General features: G+C 38.4%; 1 protein-coding gene across 2 annotated transcripts in view; it reads left to right on the top strand.

Annotated features, from left to right (window-relative positions):
- The first annotated feature begins 271 nt into the window (after window positions 1-271).
- ASPM (assembly factor for spindle microtubules) overlaps window positions 272-13,238 on the top strand; it is a 29,677-nt gene continuing 16,710 nt past the window's right edge. For both annotated transcript variants that reach the window (XM_082054695.1, XM_082054696.1), the window contains exons 1-16: window positions 272-666; window positions 2,216-2,359; window positions 2,735-4,082; window positions 6,024-6,125; window positions 6,854-7,000; window positions 7,855-8,100; window positions 8,257-8,324; window positions 8,870-9,011; window positions 9,090-9,220; window positions 9,927-10,102; window positions 10,192-10,337; window positions 10,416-10,501; window positions 11,700-11,918; window positions 12,430-12,640; window positions 12,727-12,872; window positions 12,974-13,102. In XM_082054695.1, coding sequence (XP_081910821.1) covers window positions 364-666; window positions 2,216-2,359; window positions 2,735-4,082; window positions 6,024-6,125; window positions 6,854-7,000; window positions 7,855-8,100; window positions 8,257-8,324; window positions 8,870-9,011; window positions 9,090-9,220; window positions 9,927-10,102; window positions 10,192-10,337; window positions 10,416-10,501; window positions 11,700-11,918; window positions 12,430-12,640; window positions 12,727-12,872; window positions 12,974-13,102 — 3,744 coding nt within the window. In that variant the 5' untranslated portion in view covers window positions 272-363. The remainder of the gene's footprint in view (window positions 667-2,215; window positions 2,360-2,734; window positions 4,083-6,023; window positions 6,126-6,853; window positions 7,001-7,854; window positions 8,101-8,256; window positions 8,325-8,869; window positions 9,012-9,089; window positions 9,221-9,926; window positions 10,103-10,191; window positions 10,338-10,415; window positions 10,502-11,699; window positions 11,919-12,429; window positions 12,641-12,726; window positions 12,873-12,973; window positions 13,103-13,238) is intronic.

Below are 13,238 nucleotides of genomic sequence, written 5' to 3'. Positions count from 1 at the left end.
ATGGGAAGAGCTTTTTAGCACGGAGTTTTGCTGAATCCCATTTTTTGTGTTGATCCCAGCTCCCGCTGGCCACCTCCCCTACCAGCTCCGCGGGGCGACCGGGGCCGCTCCTCCCGCTGCCGCGCGAGAGCGCCCCTCTCGTGCCCCGGCGACGTCGGGCCGTTTAAATAAAACGCCCAGCGCTAATTGGCGGAGAAGCGAGGAGGCGGGGCGAGGCGGAGCGGGCCCGCGCGGGGGTTGGCGGGAGGCCGCATTTGAACGGGCGAGCGGAGGCGCGGCGGTTGGGGCGGTGACGGGGCGCTAGCGGAGTCGGGGCCGTGCGGGGAACTGGAGCCGGTCCCGCTCTGCGGTTCTGCCGCGGGCATGGCCGCGGGTTTCTTCTCTGGAGCGGCGCTGTGGGAGCCGAGCTCCACCGCCAGCCCTACGCGGCGGCGCTGGGCGGTGCGGCGGGGCGAGGAGGACGCGGACGAAGGCCCCGTCGTGCTGGTTCTGAGCCACTTCTCGCGGCCGCCGTTCCTCAGCTTCGGCAGCCTGCGCGTGGGCGCCTCCCGCACGCGCCTCCTGGGCATCGACAACCCCAACGCGGAGGACGCCGATGTGGTGGTCGACCGCTTCCCGGCTTCTGCCAGGGGCTTCAGCATTGAGCATCGCCGTTTTCCTGTGCAGGTACCGGGCGGTGCGGGGGCCGCGAAGCTGCAGCAGAGGCGAGTGGGTGTGTGGTGGGTGGGTGTGTGTGACGCTCGAGCGGACCCCACGCCGTGCCCTGCGGGGCTGCTCCCGCCCGCGCCGCTCTGCCGGTGTGAGGGGTGTTATCGGTTTGCAGCGTGATAACCTCCGGGAGAGGGCAGGTGTCACCCGGCCGCGTAGTGCTGCGGGTTTGGGCAGGCGGTACCCCGGGAGCTGCACCTGGCTGTGGGTGCTGTGCTCGTGTTAAAGGGGAAGAGCTGCAGAATGGTGGGGTTAGACCTCTGCGGGCTGTCACAGGCTGAGGAGGCGGTAAATCCGCACTCAACAGGGGTTTTTTTTCAGTAAGGTGCAAAAACCCAAACCAAAACAACACTTATTTGTTCTCTGGGAGTGTGCTTTTAAAGACAGAGAAAGAAGAATACGAGGTGTTAAAAATGTGACCTCTCAAAAAGTTGGAGGACATCAGTTTACTTCAGGAAAAAGGCTGAGGGCGTTTGTTATGAAGAGGATACTAATTCACTGTTCTGCATGTTAATGATACAATAGAGAGCAAAGCAGTCCTAATCTAGGAATAAATCTTTACGATTCCAAGGGAAATATAAACTACAATTAAGGCAAACAATGCCGATTTTTAAAAGGACCATCCAGGCAAACGTATCATGGTCTTCAGAACTCTCCAGAGTCTTTGTGAGAGAAGAAACTCTGGGGATCTCTTGCAACAATGTGCCTATAAAAACAGGCTGGAGTCTCGCTGTGAAGGACTTGTATAACAAGTTCCTACAGTAATTAATCAATAGTAACCATTGTTGACCGGCTTCACTGTTTGTCTGTGTTTATTAAATGCATCTGCCCGAAGAGGTGGAACTCTTAATTGAAATGCTCAAGAGATGGTCATTTTCACACTCGCTTTGATTTTATCTGAGGTATAAACATTCTTTGATCTGTTGGTTTTGATATCAGCAGAGCATTGAAATGATTCCGTAGAGGTCATGGTGCATGAAGAATCTTTATATAGATCACATATAGCACCATGACTTCCTTGTTCATTGGTGGTATCTTAATTTTTATTCAATGAACTTGTGTGTCAAATTGCTTGACTAAAAAATTTGATGCTTTTATTTAGATTCAGCTGAGGTCCTAAAAATTAACCTTTAATTGTTAGTCCAAATATGATTCTCTCAAAATTAGTTTAGTGGACTTATTTAGTTAACATATGCAAAAAATGATGCAATTTCTTCTATTTCATTCAAATCTTGTCTTGTCTACTATCTGTTATGTGTTCTTGCTTGCTTTCCATTATATGTTCATGAATATACCCTTCTAGTAAGACAACACTTTTGATGGAGGTTGCCTGCATGTCAGAAGAAAAAACTGACATTTAAACATTTAATAATTGTTTGTCAATTCATGTTGTTGGAATGTATGTTACTTCTGTATACTGTTTCTCATTTGATTTGATTAATCCATTTTTGATGTTACCTAAGTGTACCTAAGTGCTGGATATTAAACATTTTTCTTTCTCCAATAGTCAGGACAAAGAATCTTTGTTGCTGTAACATGGACACCGTTAGAAGAAGGAAAAGTCAGAGAACTGGTAACTTTTGTTATCAATGGCATCATAAAGCATCAAGCTGTGCTCCTGGGTGTTGCTGAAGTGCCTCTGAAGAAAAAGGTGTGTGTGGTTTTTATGTGTCTTAATTCTATTACTTTGGTATAGCTGACACAGATATTTTTATTAGTAGAAAATTCAGTGAAGGAGATTTAAAAATTGATAAATGATGCTGTTTGTGGGAATGCCCATTGTCTTTGAATTTTTTCAGCTGGGTTGGAAAGTAGATGCTGGTGCATTGCAGCTTAGAGAATAAAACTAAAACATGACCACAAAGGCTGTTTTCAAGCCTGGAAATAACCTAAGGTGAATTTTGGTCTAGGTGTTCTTTTTATAGTATTTTTACACTTCAAATGAATACATTAGTAATGTTCACTTTTAGATATAAAACTATGTAGAAAGTCAGCATACTAACTTTTATTTATGGTTCTTTTTCAGAAGAGTCTTTGGGATACTATAAAAAAGAAAAACTCTTCAGAAATATCTTCTTCAACAAAAGTTAAAAAAAGGACTTCGAAAGATAAAAATGTTAATAAAACCTTTCAAGTTTCCCAGAAGGTGGACAGACTTAGAAGCCCACTTCAGCCATGTGAAAATCAGAACACAGTGCAAAATAGTACATCCCCAGGAAATGACCCCTTTGTTGGCTCAGAAAATAAATTGCCAATATCTCCTATTGCACCAGTGCTAGAGGAATGTCGTACTCCTGTTGGCACGCCACTTGCAATGAGAAGGTCTACTACATTCGCAGATATTGCTGCCACTGTAAATGAGTTATTGCCCAAAATAGATGGCTGTAATGTCAAGAAAATTGTTCATGAGCACAATGAATTAAAATCTGAAAGTGTGTACAGTTCTATAGGTTTAGCGCAACTGCCAGTTTCAAACAATACAGTACTTAATTGTACACTCTCACCGGTTTGCACACCAGAACACTCAGAATCTGTGCCTGCTTTAAGTACAAGGAGAATTTTAAGTCCAGATTCTTTTGTAAATGGCAGTTATCAGGCAGATATAGATGCAATCAGACCATCTGTTCCAATTCTGTCACCTGATCAATTTGTGAAAGACAGCTTGTCAGATAAGCAATCAAAGACTCCTAAACTTGAGGCAGCTTTAATATCCACTACTACAGAGACTTATGTTGTCAAGAAACGCCTACCCTCAAAATGGAAAAAAAGTGGAGATGCAGAGACACAAACACATATTCACATAGAGCACAACTTAAATGAAGCCTTTGAAGTGCATAATGTAGAATCACAGGTACTTCATTGTGACCAAGCCAGAGGAAATCCCTTCAATTTTCCTTCTACAGAGGATCTTCAGACTCAAAATTCTTCTTGGAGAAAGCAACCAAAAAAGCGTCCAGTTCTTTCTGCCACTGTCATCAAAAACAAACCTGCTCCTGCTGAAGAAAACAATATCCATCCAAAATCTAAAAAATGCCTTAGTAAAGCAATAATGGAATGTGCTAATGTGGTGTCTGTACATACGAAAGCAGAAATATCTAAATGTCTTCCAGTTATAGGTCCCGTTTCAGCTGAAAATAAGTGTCACAATGACAAAGTACGTTCATCTCCTACTGGATCAACTTCTTGGAGTCGTAAGAGGAAAAGTGAAACATATGCAGAAAATAGCGGAGTTACAGATCTGGTGAATGTGGAAGAAGTGGAAAGAAAAAGAACTCTAAGATTTGGTGTGGACAATAAAATGCATACTACTACTATGAGACCGTCAGCCTTCAAACCCACAAACCGAGAGAGAACAGCGCAGAGAAAGAAAGCTGGTGAGCAGTATTTCCTTCATTTACCACTTTCTGAAAGATGCCTTTAATTATGAAATTTGTATAGCAAACTGAACTGTCTAGCAAGTCGGGAATATCACTCAAATGTGGGCCTTTGCAATTTGTTAGATATTATCTGCATTTTAAACATTTGATAACTAGGTCAGTGTTCTGATCATGTAATTGGCTTCAAATTTACTTTATTCTTTTGTAAACCTTGTTAATGACAGTACCAGGAAAAGTATCTGGCAGTTCTGGAGCAAAGACCTTGTTATATAATTCAAATTTACTAGAAAATTACTCATTGCATGAGATTTCTGTCATATGCCCAGTTACTATTGTGAATGTTTGACTCCATTGCTGCTGTCAAATGTTTTCAAATATGTAGTTCCCAAGTCTCATTCATGCTTCCTGTTTTTTATTGTCTGTAATTAGCTTGTTGTCTGTTGTCAGCCTTGTGTAGATTTTTTTTTTCTTCCTGCCTTTATAGTTTGCCGCTACTTTGTTGCTTGAAGATCTGAAGTTGACTTCTTATATTTCAATGTATTTGGGGTTTTCTAAATGTTCCGTTCCCAGATATGCTCTGGAATAGAAAAAGCATGAGGGTCTGTATCTGAAAGAGGCATTTAATTTGCAGTGTCTTCAAGCAGTCCCTGCAATATACCTAACAGGAAAAATTCATTATGGCTTTCAGATCGAAATAACATGCTTTGTTCAGTTCAAATGGTCTGTTCTGTGATGTAGATTTGATTTGGGGCTTACAGTAATGCACTTTCATCTCAGGCTTTCTAAGATAGCCCACAATGTAAAACCACAACACGCTAACTGTGTTAGTGTGCAGCAGGAAAAGCTGTGTTATCTAGCAGGTTATTTGTATTCACCCATTATGGTAAAGCTAGATGGGCTGGACAAGGAAGTATTTTTGCGAGCCCAAAATGACTTTGTCTATCAACCCTGGTTGTGAAATGCAAAAATGATGACAGCTTTGGGCTATATTCTTCTTGGCAACTTTTTTTGAGAAATATAACTTGTTATTATTTTAATTGCATAGTCAGTTTCTAGGTTTCACAAAGAGAAATCACATTTCACTACTAAAAGTTAACTTTAAAATACCCATCATTAAGTTAATCCACTTAAGATCCAACTTTATTATAAAATATCTGAGAGACTAGAGTGATTTTGTCACCTCTCTAGAAGTGAATGTTCTATGAAAAACACTACTTTAGCTAAGCAGGACAGTGCAACCTGTAATTTATGGTCTCTGTCTTTTGTTTCTGAAGTACCATCTTGTCAGTGGATGTCAGGCAGCAGCTATGGTCCATCTGCAAGAACATTCTTTTTTAATCTTTCATCTGATGTCAATGTAACAAAATAATTACACTAAAAGTGTGTATTTTTACATGTTGAGAGTTCAGAAAGCCTAGATCTACATTTTTTCCCTCGTGTTTTGTATAAGTCCTTCTACTGCTATGTTGTGGATAATACTTATTAGCAAGTGCCTTGATGCCTAATGTAACAAGAGTCAGGCTGCTCTAAATGAGCATGACTGTAGTATACCTCTAACAGTGGGAAGAGGTGAGTCAACACCTGAAGAGTCATGACTCTTACACCAGATTCTTACAGAACACACACTTTATGTTCTAATGAATGTTTTTCCTAATCGACATAGTGTTTCTAGCCATATGATAACAAATTGCAAATAGTAGGTTTCCTTAATGTATGGAGGAACTGTGAAATCTGAGAGCTCTTATTTACTTTTAACTATTTTTCCCTTTTGATTGTAGTCAAACTTCTTTACTTTTTCCATCAACAGGAGATTACTGGTATTTTGTATGGTTTCATGGGGAATTACTCCAGTTGCATGGTTTACAAGTGATATGAACCTTTATACAGTAACTTTCACTGACATATTTGTTGTTAATATTAATATGTTAATGCTTATAGGTTCTTCGCTTCAGAAGGCATCTAAATCTACCAACAGAATTAGTAAACCCATCCCTGGGTTGGCTCAGTCTCACCTGACGTTTGTGAAACCACTGAAAACAGGTAGGCAGACTTCTGGTGTTTAGTAAAACAATGTGCACTGAGCTGAATGTCGTAACTGCTACTGCAGGTGATTGGTAAGACCCAGCTGGTTAGAGTGGAGATGAAATAGAAGATTGTACTTACAATGAAACAGTATATAGTAGAAAAATACATGTAAACTTTCATGTTCTGGCTGCTCATAAGAAAATGGGTTGCAACACATGGCCAGCTGAAGGTAAATGTAACTTTCCTCCAGTTTTGCCTGTAAGTGCAAGAGCTACATTACACGTATGTTCCCAGCTGACTGATGGTTATCAGTGAAATGCTTCTTCCATATCTGATGATGTTTAATACAACAGAATATGTAAGAAGAGAAAACTGAGAAGGTACTGATTTTACAGACATAATAATACTAAGTGGATTTGATCAGAAAAAACACATCTATAAAATGGTTCTTTCTGGACATAATCCAATTCAACTTGGTTTTGCCCCAAGATATGTGCATTGCAAATGGCTTGGGTTCTAGAAATCTTGTCTTTGTTCTAGTGCTTTAATAACTTAATCCATATTTTGTGACTGGAATTTATCTAGTGGTGACTGGTCTGCAAGTCACTGAAGATTCTAATAATCTGCTTTTTTCTGCTATAGTGCTAAATGTAGTGTCGAACATTAATCCTTTCCACAATGAAATGTATATTGGTTATCACAGGTTTCAAGAACTAGAACGACTTTTTTTTTTTTATTTTAAGTCATCCCTAGGCACCCGATGCCTTTTGCTGCTAAAAACATGTTTTATGATGAACGTTGGAAGGAAAAGCAGCAACGTGGTTTTACCTGGTGGTTAAATTTTGTACTGACCCCTGATGACTTCAGTGTAAAAACAAACACCCCACAAGGTAAGAGTACAAGAATTTTCACTTTGCCTTTTAATGTTCTTAAACATTATATAATGTACTTTACTAATATTAATGAATAGTTGTACTAGCTTTACAGTAGTCCCGAATTGTCACTTTTGTATGTGTAACATTAAACTCTTAGGGAAGAGTAGATTTTTGTTTTTTAATTTATATATATCACCTCTTTTTCCCTTTTCAGCCTTTGGCTTAAACCAAATATTTGGTAATGTGTTTCAGTAGCAGTTATGCTAGAAAATATGGCATATACTAAACCAAAAGCAGTTCTCACATTGGAGACAGTGCTGTCTGTCTCAGCAGAATTTTATAACTATCTAACCCTTTTCAGAGCCATATTTTGCCTTTGTGTTAAGTGTGGATGGCACACTTGCTCACGCCAAGCACAACACACCACACAACGGAACGGGGGGTGAGCTCTGTAGCGAGAAACACAATGGAATGCATGGCTGCAGCACTCCTCAGTGGTGTCGAGTGGAGAATCCCCACCTGCGGAAAAACATTATAGCTGTCATGTTACTAAAATGATGGTACCATGCTTTTTCCTCTATCTTTAGCTCCAATCTAAAAAATGGAAGATGGTACAATTAATCTTAAAACTGAATTCCTAGCACTGCTTGCTTATGAAATAAGCATTGTCATATTAAATATTTGACTAATATAGATGTACTTGACAATACATGTTTAGTGCAACAGCTGATAAGCTTCCTGAGGGATAAAATCATTAGTCAGAAGGAAAATAACAAAATGAGAACTTAGAGATGAAAAAAATAAGTTAAGTGGACAAAGCTATCTTTATCTGAGGTGTAAACACATACTTTTTGTGTGTGTCTAAATAGTAAATGCAGCTGCTCTTATTTTGGGAGAAGAGAACCATCACAAAACCAGTGTTCCTAAAGCACCAACGAAAGACGAAGCATCTCTAAAAGCTTATACAGCTCATCGTAAGCTGAATAAGTTACGACGGGATGCTTGCCGTTTGTTTACGTCTGAAACAATGGTTAAAGCTATTAAGAAGCTGGAAGTTGAGATTGAAACTAGACGTTTGCTAGTTCGTAGAGACAGACACCTCTGGAAAGATGTAGGTAAGAATACTAAAACTTTGTATCCTTTCCTTTCTTGTAAGTAGAAAAGGGATTTTTCACACATTAAATTGGTTTAATCTAAAATTGGTTGATATACATTTTTGCTATAACATGAAGTGTTTGCTGGATGTAATATTACAAGATATTCTCTTGCAGGAGAGAGGCAGAAAGTCCTTAACTGGCTTTTATCTTACAACCCCTTGTGGCTGCGTATAGGTCTGGAGGTATGTGCAGAACTTATGGTCTATTAAAGTTTAAAGGACATTTACCAATTTTCTTTTAGCAGGGGTTGTTTCAGGGTTTTTTTTGTACTTCCTGTTTAAATAGTCCAGGTAGGTTCAATTCAGTTATAGCATATTTACATCTCTCTTAAATTATTGCAACAGACTTGCTTTGAAAAAAGTGCTTACCTTTTTAAAGAGGAAGATATTTAATCAAGGAGAGTCAAAGTTAACTCTGACAAATAACACAAAACTCGTTTTCTATCAGTTTTACTCTTCACTGAACCGGAGAAAAATGCAGTTGTCTTAAGGAAGTTCCTAATTGATTCCTGAGATGCAAATGTTCATACCTGTGTTGGAAAGAGACTGGATATTTTGAAATTTCCTTTGGCTTTATTATTCAGTGACTGATTTGAAAAACTGGCTGACTTTTAAAGACAAATTAGCATTTGCTACTTCAGAATTTCAGTAATGTTATTTAAAAAAAACACTATAGTATTTGGGGTGATTTTTAACATTTCTGCCTTTTCCCCCTCCTTTCATACTAGACTGTTTATGGAGAACTGTTAGCCTTGGAGAGTAATAGTGATGTTATGGGTTTGGCAATATTTATCCTTAATCGCTTGCTTTGGAACCCTGACATTGCAGCTGAATACAGACATCCCTCTGTGCCTCACCTTTACCGAGAAGGTAACTACTACTTCCAAAAATAGGTTATCTTTAGCACTTAATTTTTGAACTAGCACTTAAAGGGCTCTGTCTTTTTAGGTCATGAAGAAGCTTTGTCAAAATTCACACTGAAAAAATTGCTGTTGTTAGTTTGCTTTCTGGATTATGCCAAGAGGTCCAGAATGATTGACCATGACCCTTGCCTCTTCTGTAAAGATGCAGAGTTCAAGGTAAGAGGGCTGTGACTTGATGTCTCCCTCCAATATTGTCCTAAGACTCAATGTAAAATATGTACTTTTTAAAAAAATCTATGTACTTTTCTTTAACAAGTCTTGCCTGTTCAGTCTTTGGCATAAACATTCTCAACACATCTCACAGTCATGTAAAGGCATTGCCAAGAAAATTTTGAGATGTTGGTCCTGTAGGAAGGACTCAATTATCTTGTATTGTCTGTCTTTCCTCTCTAAATATAAGCTTCTGCACTATTTTTAAATATCACTCTAGCATACTGCAGCTGATCTTAAGCTGCAAGTCAGTTTGGGCTTTCCTGTTTTTTTTTTTGGTTTTTTTTTTGGTGTTACTTTGCTGTGATAAGAATGACTGTGCAACACCTGTCATACAAAGGCTTTGATTAACAAATATGTTCAAATAAAATCACCTTTTCTTGGGTTTGTACTATATAGGCAGACAGACTGAGAAAAAAGTATTCCTGAATTTGGTGGTGCTTTCAGTGATGTAGTAGCCAGGTGTGATGAAAATTAAAGCTGTGTGAACTGGTTAAAAATATTTTTTAAAAAAGTATATAAAATGTTAAGTACTAGGTAGAGAAATCTGGAATGTAATTTGAGGAGCAAGGAGCAAAAACTGTATTCTGCTTGATAAATACTGCAGTGTTAAGATTACCTTCCTTTTTTTTTTTTCCTCCCCTCCTTTTAGGCTAGCAAAGACCTTCTGCTTGCATTTTCTCGGGACTTCCTGAGTGGTGAAGGTGACCTTTCCCGCCATCTCGGTTTCCTAGGACTACCCGTCAGTCATATTCAAACTCCACTTGATGAATTTGATTTTGCTGTAACCAATCTGGCTGTGGACTTACAATGCGGCATTCGTCTTGTGTGCGTTGATACAGAATTATTTCGAATTATTTATTTTCCTTTGTATCATACTCAGCTAAGAGATTAAACTGTGAAATTCCCTTTGTTAGGAGAACAATGGAACTTCTCACGAAAAACTGGAGTCTTTCAAAACAACTGAGAGTTCCTGCAATAAGTCGTCTACAGAAGATGCATAATGTTGACATTGTTCTTAATGTCCTTAAAGAGCGAGGAATTCACTTGAAAGATGAAAGTGGTAAGACCTAGATATCAGGGTTATTCTAAGGGCATCAGAGGACTAGTGCATGCTTTAATTCGTTGTTTTATTTGATAGGTGCTTCAATTGACTCCAGGGATATTGTGGATAGACACAGAGAGCGAACATTAGCTCTCCTGTGGAAAATTGTCTTTGCCTTCCAGGTATTATTCAATTGCTTACTTTGTTTGTTTGTTAGTAATTATAAATGAGAGAAAATGAAGACACCAGCCTTTCAGGAATATTTGTTGTCTGTGAAAGTGTCTGCTAATCAAATTTTAGACTATGAAATATTCCGCTTTGTGTGTTTGAAGTGCCATGCAAACTTTACCTAAATCTGCTAACTGCTTCCTAACAATACAGTTTAGATAACATTTTAAATGTTCTTTTTCTTGTATACATTTGTAAAATTTTTTAGAAAAAAAACTTCTGAGTTCATGTTGGATGCCAAGAGAATTTATAATTAAGAATAAAATAATGTTGGTCTCAAAACACTGTTAAGTTCTTAATAACTGAAATGAACATTTTGAGGTTACACTCTTAGACAATTATAAAATAAGCCCTGAAACTCTAGCTCTCTTCCAGTTGTCTCAAACAGTCAATTTGAAGAAATATTCTTGAAATAAGAATGAAGAATTTTTTATTTTTTTTTTTTTAAGGATTACTGCAGTGACATTTGAATGCCACTGGAATAAATTGATAGAGAAAGCAAAAATAGTTTTCTTATGATTGTTTTAAGAGCCAGAAAAACACAATAAAAAGCAAATGGAAATATTTTCTTACTTAACTAATCAAAACTATAACAGTAGTTACCTTTCTCCAGTCATTTCTCCTGTATTCATGTGTCACAGTTGCATTGCTTCTGATTAAAGAAATAGTTTCAGTGAGCATTGGTTTTATCCAAGCCCTGTGGACATGCGACCTCTCCAAATCTCATACCATCACAACACCAGCTCAGGTCCTCTCAGAATCCCTTAAAATAGGGACTGTGTTACATGGACTCAATAGAAATGCAGGCGAGACTCTGAAATTGTTGTTTCCCCTGAAAGTATGGTGAAATTAAATGGGCTGTTTTGGGGAATCTCCCTGTTTCCCCCAACTATTGACTAATGAAGTAACTTTTACACAGAACAGTGGGAGTGTGGATTTAGGTTCTTTTATTTGAAGCAGTTGGTAGCAGATGCTGCCATCTATGCTGGCAAGTCCAGATTATCCACTAATGATTTGATGTGGCAAGTACTGCTAAGTAGTGAGGGTGATGTCTCTTTAAAATGCCATATCTAAACCCTCTGCATCCAGCTGCTATAATGCATGATATGTCAGACTGTTGGTGTCATACGTAATTTTTTTTTTTCCTAATAGGTGGATGTTTTTCTTAACGTGGAACAGTTAAAAGAAGAAATTGAGTTTTTAAAGAGTGTGTACAAGAAGAAAACACAATTGGGTGCTCTCAAGACTTCTCTGAATTGTTCTAGAGTAGAAGATGATAATAGTAACAACTCCTTACCTCAAAGTTACAGTGCGACTGTGAGGCTGCTCATGGCATGGGTTAATGCTGTTTGTGGATTTTACAATATAAAGGTAAATAGTTTTTGTGTACATTTCTGCAAATACATCCTTTGCTGTAATAAGAATGCTTATTCTTTATAGAGCAGAATTCTTCAAACTATCAAATATGTAGTAGCAGCCAATAATAGTTTTAAATATTCTTCTGGACTTTGTTCAATCTGATTCAAAGTAACTGTCTTTCTGTGAGTTTAGCTGCAGCTCTCCTTTTAAACAAATTTTAGGAAAAGGACCTCCCCTTCCAGTTAGTCATATGCATAAAAGTGCCTTTTAAAAATAGAAAATTTTTGCTGGAATATGGGGTTGTTAGTTTTGTTTGTGCTTTTTTTTTAGTTTAATTCTTACAGTTCTTAAAATGCTGAAAATTTTATGCACAAATACTTCTAGGATGACACTCATTTAAAAAAAAAAAAAAAAGTTGCACTTGGTTACTTTCAAAGGTACAAGAATTTTATATCCAGTTTATACCAACTAAGTGGTAACAAAAATTCAAGGAACTTGTATCTTATTGTGTTTTATTTAACAGGTTGAAAATTTCACAGTGTGTTTCTCAGACGGTAGAGTATTGTGTCATTTGATTCATCATTATCATCCATGTTATGTGCCTTTGGAAGCTGTGTGCCAACGTACAACTCAAACAGTTGAATGCTCGAGGACTCGTATAGTAGGACTAAATTCTTCATCCTCCTCAGAGTCTGATACTTCTCTAAATATTACGGAAGGAATGTTTGACCAAAGTGAGTTACTGGCTGCACCCAATTTCATGTTAAATCTATTTCTTTCATGCACAATTTTATTTGACAAACATTTTCTCTTTGCAAAGCTGTAACTGCCTCAGACCTATACAAGGAACTCTTGGACAATGAAAGGAAAAACTTCCAGCTGATCAATGCTGCAGTTTCTGACCTAGGTGGAATACCAGCAATGATCCATCACTCAGACATGTCAAATACAATTCCTGATGAGAAGGTAAGATGTCTTTAGAGTTGATGCGAATGTATTCTGCTCTCTTCTGAACATTCCTGCTCTTCCCTGTAGCCCTTAACTCGCCATCTTCTGTGTTTATACAGGTTGTTATTACCTACCTATCATTTCTGTGTTCGCGACTTCTAGACCTTCGGCAAGAAACTCGAGCTGCACGGTTAATTCAGTCTGCTTGGAGGAATTACAGGCTGAAAAGGGAACTGAAACTTTCTCAGGTATTTTTTGCCTGTGCGATATTCATAGCTTCTACTTTGAGAAATAATAAGTGATATAAATTTGCTGTTTGGAGTACACAGGTTTGTTAGAATAATATCGGCATTTAAATTAATAAGTATCATTTTTGTTAAGAAA

The sequence above is a fragment of the Streptopelia decaocto genome (genome assembly GCF_964273445.1).
Source record: "Streptopelia decaocto genome assembly, chromosome: 5".
In the NCBI taxonomy this organism is placed as follows: Eukaryota; Metazoa; Chordata; class Aves; order Columbiformes; family Columbidae; genus Streptopelia; species Streptopelia decaocto.
This window is presented reverse-complemented; position numbering and strand designations above follow the sequence as displayed.